At 37.2% G+C, this 11,100-nt stretch overlaps 1 protein-coding gene across 2 annotated transcripts in view; it reads right to left on the bottom strand.

Annotated features, from left to right (window-relative positions):
* Positions 1 to 5,418: 5,418 nt before the first annotated feature.
* The window catches only part of LOC128695106 (uncharacterized), a 36,702-nt gene continuing 31,020 nt past the window's right edge, over positions 5,419 to 11,100 (bottom strand). For both annotated transcript variants that reach the window (XM_053785520.2, XM_070080300.1), the window contains one exon: positions 5,419 to 6,667. In XM_053785520.2, coding sequence (XP_053641495.2) covers positions 6,546 to 6,667 — 122 coding nt within the window. In that variant the 3' untranslated portion in view covers positions 5,419 to 6,545. The remainder of the gene's footprint in view (positions 6,668 to 11,100) is intronic.

Below are 11,100 nucleotides of genomic sequence, written 5' to 3'. Positions count from 1 at the left end.
TATGCGTCCATCAAGGTCCGTCACACATGTTCTGCTCAGGTAAGCTTATGTAAAACTTCATAAACATAAATGGTTATTTCTAGTTGGTGTATTTTGTTCAAGGTACATGAGTACAGTGACAACAAAGTTCAAGGTACATGAGTACAGTGACAAAGTTCAAGGTACATGAGTACAGTGACAACAAAGTTCAAGGTACATGAGTACAGTGACAACAAAGTTCAAGGTACATGAGTACAGTGACAACAAAGTTCAAGGTACATGAGTACAGTGACAACAAAGTTCAAGGTACATGAGTACAGTGAAAACAAAGTTCAAGGTACATGAGTACAGTGACAACAAAGTTCAAGGTACATGAGTACAGTGACAACAAAGTTCAAGGTACATGAGTACAGTGACAACAAAGTTCAAGGTACATGAGTACAGTGACAACAAAGTTCAAGGTACATGAGTACAGTGACAACGAAGTTCAAGGTACATGAGTACAGTGACAACAAAGTTCAAGGTACATGAGTACAGTGACAACAAAGTTCAAGGTACATGAGTACAGTGACAGCAAAGTTCAAGGTACATGAGTACAGTGACAACAAAGTTCAAGGTACCTGAGTACAGTGACAGCAAAGTTCAACGTACATGAGTACAGTGGCAACAAAGTTCAAGGTACATGAGTACAGTGACAGCAAAGTTCAAGGTACATGAGTACAGTGACAACAAAGTTCAAGGTACATGAGTACAGTGACAGCAAAGTTCAAGGTACATGAGTACAGTGGCAACAAAGTTCAAGGTACATGAGTACAGTGGCAACAATGTTCAAGGTACATGAGTACAGTGACAACAAAGTTCAAGGTACATGAGTACAGTGACAACAAAGTTCAAGGTACATGAGTACAGTGACAACAAAGTTCAAGGTACATGAGTACAGTGACAGCAAAGTTCAAGGTACATGAGTACAGTGGCAACAAAGTTCAAGGTACATGAGTACAGTGACAACAAAGTTCAAGGTACATGAGTACAGTGACAACAAAGTTCAAGGTACATGACTACAGTGACAACAAAGTTCAAGGTACATGAGTACAGTGACAACAAAGTTCAAGGTACATGAGTACAGTGACAACAAAGTTCAAGGTACATGAGTACAGTGACAACAAAGTTCAAGGTACATGAGTACAGTGACAACAAAGTTCAAGGTACATGAGTACAGTGACAACAAAGTTCAAGGTACATGAGTACAGTGACAACAAAGTTCAAGGTACATGAGTACAGTGGCAACAAAGTTCAAGGTACATGAGTACAGTGACAACAAAGTTCAAGGTACATGAGTACAGTGACAAAGTTCAAGGTACATGAGTACAGTGACAATGTTCAAGGTACATGAGTACAGTGACAAAGTTCAAGGTACATGAGTACAGTGACAAAGTTCAAGGTACATGAGTACAGTGACAACAAAGTTCAAGGTACATGAGTACAGTGACAACAAAGTTCAAGGTACATGAGTACAGTGACAACAAAATTCAAGGTACCTGAGTACAGTGACAAAGTTCAAGGTACATGAGTACAGTGACAACAAAGTTCAAGGTACATGAGTACAGTGACAACAAAGTTCAAGGTACATGAGTACAGTGACAACAAAGTTCAAGGTACATGAGTACAGTGACAAAGTTCAAGGTACATGAGTACAGTGACAATGTTCAAGGTACATGAGTACAGTGACAAAGTTCAAGGTACATGAGTACAGTGACAAAGTTCAAGGTACATGAGTACAGTGACAAAGTTCAAGGTACATGAGTACAGTGACAACAAAGTTCAAGGTACATGAGTACAGTGACAAAGTTCAAGGTACATGAGTACAGTGACAACAAAGTTCAAGGTACATGAGTACAGTGACAAAGTTCAAGGTACATGAATACAGTGACAACAAAGTTCAAGGTACATGAGTACAGTGACAACAAAGTTCAAGGTACATGAGTACAGTGACAACAAAGTTCAAGGTACATGAGTACAGTGACAACAAAGTTCAAGGTACATGAGTACAGTGACAACAAAGTTCAAGGTACATGAGTACAGTGACAACAAAGTTCAAGGTACATGAGTACAGTGACAACAATGTTCAAGTTCAAGGTACATGAGTACAGTGACAACAAAGTTCAAGGTACATGAGTACAGTGACAACAAAGTTCAAGGTACATGAGTACAGTGACAACAAAGTTCAAGGTACATGAGTACAGTGACAACAAAGTTCAAGGTACATGAGTACAGTGACAACAAAGTTCAAGGTACATGAGTACAGTGACAACAAAGTTCAAGGTACATGAGTACAGTGACAACAAAGTTCAAGGTACATGAGCACAGTGACAAAGTTCAAGGTACATGAGTACAGTGACAAAAGGTACATGTTCAAGGTACATGAGTACAGTGACAACAAAGTTCAAGGTACATGAGTACAGTGACAAAGTTCAAGGTACATGAATACAGTGACAACAAAGTTCAAGGTACATGAGTACAGTGACAACAAAGTTCAAGGTACATGAGTACAGTGACAACAAAGTTCAAGGTACATGAGTACAGTGACAACAAAGTTCAAGGTACATGAGTACAGTGACAACAAAGTTCAAGGTACATGAGCACAGTGACAAAGTTCAAGGTACATGAGTACAGTGACAATGAAGTTCAAGGTACATGAGTACAGTGACAACAAAGTTCAAGGTACATGAGTACAGTGACAAAGTTCAAGGTACGTGAGTACAGTGGCAACAAAGTTCAAGGTACATGAGTACAGTGACAAAGTTCAAGGTACATGAGTACAGTGACAACAAAGTTCAAGGTACATGAGTACAGTGACAATGAAGTTCAAGGTACATGAGTACAGTGACAACAAAGTTCAAGGTACATGAGTACATTGACAACAAAGTTCAAGGTACATGAGTACAGTGACAACAAAGTTCAAGGTACATGAGTACAGTGACAACAAAGTTCAAGGTACATGAGTACAGTGACAACAAAGTTCAAGGTACATGAGCACAGTGACAAAGTTCAAGGTACATGAGTACAGTGACAATGAAGTTCAAGGTACATGAGTACAGTGACAACGAAGTTCAAGGTACATGAGTACAGTGACAAAGTTCAAGGTACATGAGTACAGTGACAAAGTTCAAGGTACATGAGTACAGTGACAACAAAGTTCAAGGTACATGAGTACAGTGACAATGAAGTTCAAGGTACATGAGTACAGTGACAACAAAGTTCAAGGTACATGAATACAGTGACAACAAAGTTCAAGGTACATGAGTACAGTGACAGTGGTACATGAGTACAACAAAGTTCAAGGTACATGAGTACAGTGACAAAGTTCAAGGTACATGAGTACAGTGACAACAAAGTTCAAGGTACATGAGTACAGTGACAACAAAGTTCAAGGTACATGAGTACAGTGACAACAAAGTTCAAGGTACATGAGTACAGTGACAACAAAGTTCAAGGTACATGAGTACAGTGACAACAAAGTTCAAGGTACATGAGTACAGTGACAACAAAGTTCAAGGTACATGAGTACAGTGACAACAAAGTTCAAGGTACATGAGTACAGTGACAAAGTTCAAGGTACATGAGTACAGTGACAAAGTTCAAGGTACATGAGTACAGTGACAAAGTTCAAGGTACATGAGTACAGTGACAACAAAGTTCAAGGTACATGAGTACAGTGACAACAAAGTTCAAGGTACATGAGTACAGTGACAACAAAGTTCAAGGTACATGAGTACAGTGGCAACAAAGTTCAAGGTACATGTGTACAGTGACAACAAAGTTCAAGGTACATGAGTACAGTGACAGCAAAGTTCAAGGTACATGTGTACAGTGGCAACAAAGTTCAAGGTACATGTGTACAGTGACAACAAAGTTCAAGGTACATGAGTACAGTGACAACAAAGTTCAAGGTACATGAGTACAGTGACAAAAGGTACATGAGTACAGTGACAAGTTCAAGGTACATGAGTACAGTGACAACAAAGTTCAAGGTACATGAGTACAGTGACAACAAAGTTCAAGGTACATGAGTACAGTGACAACAAAGTTCAAGGTACATGAGTACAGTGACAACAAAGTTCAAGGTACATGAGTACAGTGACAACAAAGTTCAAGGTACATGAGTACAGTGACAACAAAGTTCAAGGTACATGAGTACAGTGACAACAAAGTTCAAGGTACATGAGTACAGTGACAACAAAGTTCAAGGTACATGAGTACAGTGACAAAGTTCAAGGTACATGAGTACAGTGACAAAGTTCAAGGTACATGAGTACAGTGACAAAGTTCAAGGTACATGAGTACAGTGACAACAAAGTTCAAGGTACATGAGTACAGTGACAACAAAGTTCAAGGTACATGAGTACAGTGACAAAGTTCAAGGTACATGAGTACAGTGACAAAGTTCAAGGTACGTGAGTACAGTGACAACAAAGTTCAAGGTACATGAGTACAGTGACAGCAAAGTTCAAGGTACATGAGTACAGTGGCAACAAAGTTCAAGGTACATGAGTACAGTGACAACAAAGTTCAAGGTACATGAGTACAGTGACAAAGTTCAAGGTACATGAGTACAGTGACAACAAAGTTCAAGGTACATGAGTACAGTGACAACAAAGTTCAAGGTACATGAGTACAGTGACAACAAAGTTCAAGGTACATGTGTACAGTGACAACAAAGTTCAAGGTACATGAGTACAGTGACAACAAAGTTCAAGGTACATGAGTACAGTGACAACAAAGTTCAAGGTACATGAGTACAGTGACAACAAAGTTCAAGGTACATGTGTACAGTGACAACAAAGTTCAAGGTACATGAGTACAGTGACAACAAAGTTCAAGGTACATGAGTACAGTGACAAAGTTCAAGGTACATGAGTACAGTGACAAAGTTCAAGGTACATGAGTACAGTGACAAAGTTCAAGGTACATGAGTACAGTGACAACAAAGTTCAAGGTACATGAGTACAGTGACAACAAAGTTCAAGGTACATGAGTACAGTGACAAAGTTCAAGGTACATGAGTACAGTGACAAAGTTCAAGGTACGTGAGTACAGTGACAACAAAGTTCAAGGTACATGAGTACAGTGACAGCAAAGTTCAAGGTACATGAGTACAGTGGCAACAAAGTTCAAGGTACATGAGTACAGTGACAACAAAGTTCAAGGTACATGAGTACAGTGACAAAGTTCAAGGTACATGAGTACAGTGACAAAGTTCAAGGTACGTGAGTACAGTGACAAAGTTCAAGGTACATGAGTACAGTGACAACAAAGTTCAAGGCACATGAGTACAGTGACAACGAAGTTCAAGGTACATGAGTACAGTGACAGCAAAGTTCAAGGTACATGTGTACAGTGGCAACAAAGTTCAAGGTACATGAGTACAGTGACAACAAAGTTCAAGGTACATGAGTACAGTGACAGCAAAGTTCAAGGTACATGTGTACAGTGACAACAAAGTTCAAGGTACATGAGTACAGTGGCAACAAAGTTCAAGGTACATGAGTACAGTGACAACAAAGTTCAAGGTACCTGAGTACAGTGACAACAAAGTTCAAGGTACATGAGTACAGTGACAACAAAGTTCAAGGTACATGAGTACAGTGACAACAAAGTTCAAGGTACATGAGTACAGTGACAACAAAGTTCAAGGTACATGAGTACAGTGACAACAAAGTTCAAGGTACATGAGTACACTGACAACAAAGTTCAAAGTGCATGAGTACAGTGACAACAAAGTTCAAGGTACATGAGTACAGTGACAAAGTTCAAGGTACATGAGTACAGTGACAACAAAGTTCAAGGTACATGAGTACAGTGACAACAAAGTTCAAGGTACATGAGTACAGTGACAACAAAGTTCAAGGTACATGAGTACAGTGACAACAAAGTTCAAGGTACATGAGTACAGTGACAAAGTTCAAGGTACATGAGTACAGTGACAACAAAGTTCAAGGTACATGAGTACAGTGACAACAAAGTTCAAGGTACATGAGTACAGTGACAAAGTTCAAGGTACATGAGTACAGTGACAACGAAGTTCCAGGTATATGGAGTACAGTGACAACAAAGTTCCAGGTATATGGAGTACAGTGACAACAAAGTTCCAGGTATATGGAGTACAGTGACAACAAAGTTCCAGGTATATGGAGTACAAACAGTGACAATGAAGTACAAAGGCCTAATTCACCCCCGCTACTTCACCTTGTGTATTATATTCACCGTGTGCTTAATTCGCTGTGTGTGTGTGTGTGTGTGTGTGTGTGTGTGTGTGTGTGTGTGTGTGTGTGTGTGTGTGTGTGTTACACGCGGAATATAACAGGGAAAACATATATAAACACCCTTGCTTAGGTTAGGTAAAATTCACCAGGAAACAGGACAAATGCCTCCTGACACAAGTCTTAAGTCACACCATGACCCGCTACTGAAGTTTTATGGTCATATGACTGAAGCCTTCACCTGGCTTACTCTTTTACCCCTTTAAACGTTAAAGATAACATTATTTTAAGTTGCCGAAATTACATTTAACACACAAAAGTGTAACTAGGCGGCCACAGCGTCATCTTGCTGATCCTCGGTGTTGGCAGCTCTGTAGTTCCCTGAGGCCCGGGAGGCACTCTTCTTGGTCGACGATTTGTTTCTCCTCCTTAAATAAAGAGAAAACTAATAATTAGTTTGACGTTTTAATGCAGTGGATAAGGTCGAGTGTGTGTGTGTGTGTGTGTGTGTGTGTGTGTGTGTGTGTGTGTGTGTGTGTGTGTGTGTGTGTGTGTGTGGTTTATTTGACTAATTGCAGGATATCAACGAATACAGCGAGTAAACGCTATATTCGTAAGAATAAAGCGAATATGACTCACGAAATCGTAATGACACGATTGGAAACAAACCATACCACGGGTGGGGATAGAACCCGCGATCAGAGAGTCTCTGGTCCAGTGGCTAACGCGACGGTCTGGAGTTTTGAGACTCTCTGATCGCGGGTTCTATCCCCGCCGGTGGTATGGTTCATAAAGCGAATAAACGCTATATTCGTAAGAATATAGAGAGTAAACGCTATATTCTTAGTAGTATTTTTATTACTGCTGCTAATACTAATAATGCTGCTACTATATAACTAATATTAATACTAGTATTACTATTACACTATCATTATTACTGCTACTACTATTATTACTACTGCTAGTTAATACTACTACTACCACTATTGTTACTACTACTACTGCTATTATTACTACCATTAAAAATTATTATTACTACTACTATTACTACTTCTATTCCTACTACTACTATTACTACTACTATTATTACTACTACTACTATTACTACTACTACTACTACTATTACTACTACTATTATTACTACTAGCTATTACAATTATTACTACTACTTGCTATTATTACTACTACTAGCTAATACTACTATTACTACTGCTAGCTATTACTACTACTACTACTATTATCACTACTATTCCTACTACTATTATTACTACTAGCTAATACTATTATTACTACTACTAGCTATTATTACTATTATTACTGCTACTAGCTATTACTACTATTATTATTACTACTAGCCATTACTACTACTACTACTATTACTACTACTATTACTACTACTAGCTATTACTACTACTACTACTATTACTACTACTAGCTATTATTACTATTATTACTACTACTAGCTATTACTACTATTACTACTACTAGCTATTACTACTACTACAACTACTACTATTACTACTACTACTACTATTACTACTACTAGCTATTTTTTATAATTACTACTACTAGCTATTACTACAACTACTACTACTACTATTACTACTACTACTACTACTATTACTACTATTAATACTACTAGCTATTTTCTATAATTACTACTACTAGCTATTACTACAACTACTATTATTGCTACTACTAGTTATTAATATTATTACTACTACTAGCTATTACTACTACATCTATTACTACTACCAGCTATTAGTACTACTACTACTACTACTACTACTACTACTACTACTACTACTACTACTAATAATAATAATAATAATAATAATAATAATAATAATAATAATAGCAATAATAATAACCACATTAATATATACACGGTGAGGTTTGTCTGTATATTAGTAACAAAGTTAAGAATAATGTTATTTCGCAGTAATTTTACTTATATAAGATCACATAGACAAGTAATTATGGTTGTATATAACATCATAAGCTGGGCAGAATATAACATCATAAGCTGGGCAGAATATAACATTATAAGCTGGGCAGAATATAACATTATAAGCTGGGCAGAATATAACATCATAAGCTGGGCAGAATATAACATCATAAGCTGGGCAGAATATAACATTATAAGCTGGGCAGAATATAACATTATAAGCTGGGCAGAATATAACATCATAAGCTGGGCAGAATATAACATTATAAGCTGGGCAGAATATAACATCATAAGCTGGGCAGAATATAACATCATAAGCTGGGCAGAATATAACATCATAAGCTGGGCAGAATATAACATCATAAGCTGGGCAGAATATAACATCATAAGCTGGGCAGAATATAACATCATAAGCTGGGCAGAATATAACATCATAAGCTAAGCAGAATATAACATCATAAGCTGGGCAGAATATAACATCATAAGCTGGGCAGAATATAACATCATAAGCTGGGCAGAATATAACATCATAAGCTGGGCAGAATATAACATCATAAGCTGGACAGAATATAACATTATAAGCTGGGCAGAATATAACATTATAAGCTGGGCAGAATATAACATTATAAGCTGGGCAGAATATAACATTATAAGCTGGGCAGAATATAACATTATAAGCTGGGCAGAATATAACATTATAAGCTGGGCAGAATATAACATCATAAGCTGGGCAGAATATAACATTATAAGCTGGGCAGAATATAACATCATAAGCTGGGCAGAATATAACATTATAAGCTGGGCAGAATATAACATTATAAGCTTTGCAGAATATAACATCATAAGCTGGGCAGAATATAACATTATAAGCTGGAGAGAATATAACATCATAAGCTGGGCAGAATATAACATTATAAGCTGGGCAGAATATAACATTATAAGCTGGGCAGAATATAACATCATAAGCTGGGCAGAATATAACATTATAAGCTGGGCAGAATATAACATTATAAGCTGGGCAGAATATAACATTATAAGCTGGGCAGAATATAACATCATAATCTGGGCAGAATATAACATTATAAACTGGGCAGAATATAACATCATAAGCTGAGCAGAATATAACATTATAAGCTGGGCAGAATATAACATTATAAGCTGGGCAGAATATAACATCATAAGCTGGGCAGAATATAACATTATAAGCTGGGCAGAATATAACATCATAAGCTGGGCAGAATATAACATTATAAGCTGGGCAGAATATAACATTATAAGCTGGGCAGAATATAACATTATAAGCTGGGCAGAATATAACATCATAAGCTGGGCAGAATATAACATTATAAGCTGGGCAGAATATAACTTTATAAGCTGGGCAGAATATAACATCATAAGCTGGGCAGAAGATAACATCATAAGCTGGGCAGAATATAACATTATAAGCTGGGCAGAATATAACATCATAAGCTGGGCAGAATATAACATTATAAGCTGGGCAGAATATAACATCATAAGCTGGGCAGAATATAACATCATAAGCTGGGCAGAATATAACATCATAAGCTGGGCAGAATATAACATCATAAGCTGGGCAGAATATAACATCATAAGCTGGCAGAATATAACATCATAAGCTGGGCAGAATATAACATTATAAGCTGGGCAGAATATAACATCATAAGCTGGCAGAATATAACATTATAACCTGGGCAGAATATAACATTATAAGCTGGGCAGAATATAACATCATAAGCTGGGCAGAATATAACATCATAAGCTGGGCAGAATATAACATTATAAGCTGGGCAGAATATAACATTATAAGCTGGGCAGAATATAACATCATAAGCTGGGCAGAATATAACATCATAAGCTGGGCAGAATATAACATCATAAGCTGGGCAGAATATAACATTATAAGCTGGGCAGAATATAACATCATAAGCTGGGCAGAATATAACATTATAAGCTGGGCAGAATATAACATTATAAGCTGGGCAGAATATAACATTATAAGCTGGGCAGAATATAACATCATAAGCTGGGCAGAATATAACATTATAAGCTGGGCAGAATATAACATCATAAGCTGGGCAGAATATAACATCATAAGCTGGGCAGAATATAACATCATAAGCTGGGCAGAATATAACATTATAAGCTGGCAGAATATAACATCATAAGCTGGGCAGAATATAACATCATAAGCTGGGCAGAATATAACATTATAAGCTGGGCAGAATATAACATCATAAGCTGGGCAGAATATAACATCATAAGCTGGGCAGAATATAGCATCATAAGCTGGGCAGAATATAACATCATAAGCTGGGCAGAATATAACATCATAAGCTGGGCAGAATATAACATTATAAGCTGGGCAGAATATAACATCATAAGTTGGGCAGAATATAACATCATAAGCTGGGCAGAATATAACATCATAAGCTGGGCAGAATATAACATCATAAGCTGGGCAGAATATAACATTATAAGCTGGGCAGAATATAACATCATAAGCTGGGCAGAATATAACATCATAAGCTGGGCAGAATATAACATCATAAGCTGGGCAGAATATAACATCATAAGCTGGGCAGAATATAACATTATAAGCTGGGCAGAATATAACATTATAAGCTGGGCAGAATATAACATTATAAGCTGGGCAGAATATAACATCATAAGCTGGGCAGAATATAACATCATAAGCTGGGCAGAATATAACATCATAAGCTGGGTAGAATATAACATTATAAGCTGGGCAGAATATAACATCATAAGCTGGGCAGAATATAACATCATAAGCTGGGCAGAATATAACATCATAAGCTGGGCAGAATATAACATCATAAGCTGGGTAGAATATAACATCATAAGCTGGGCAGAATATAACATCATAAGCTGGGC

This window comes from Cherax quadricarinatus, unplaced genomic scaffold (genome assembly GCF_038502225.1).
Source record: "Cherax quadricarinatus isolate ZL_2023a unplaced genomic scaffold, ASM3850222v1 Contig292, whole genome shotgun sequence".
Taxonomy (NCBI): Eukaryota; Metazoa; Arthropoda; class Malacostraca; order Decapoda; family Parastacidae; genus Cherax; species Cherax quadricarinatus.
This window is presented reverse-complemented; position numbering and strand designations above follow the sequence as displayed.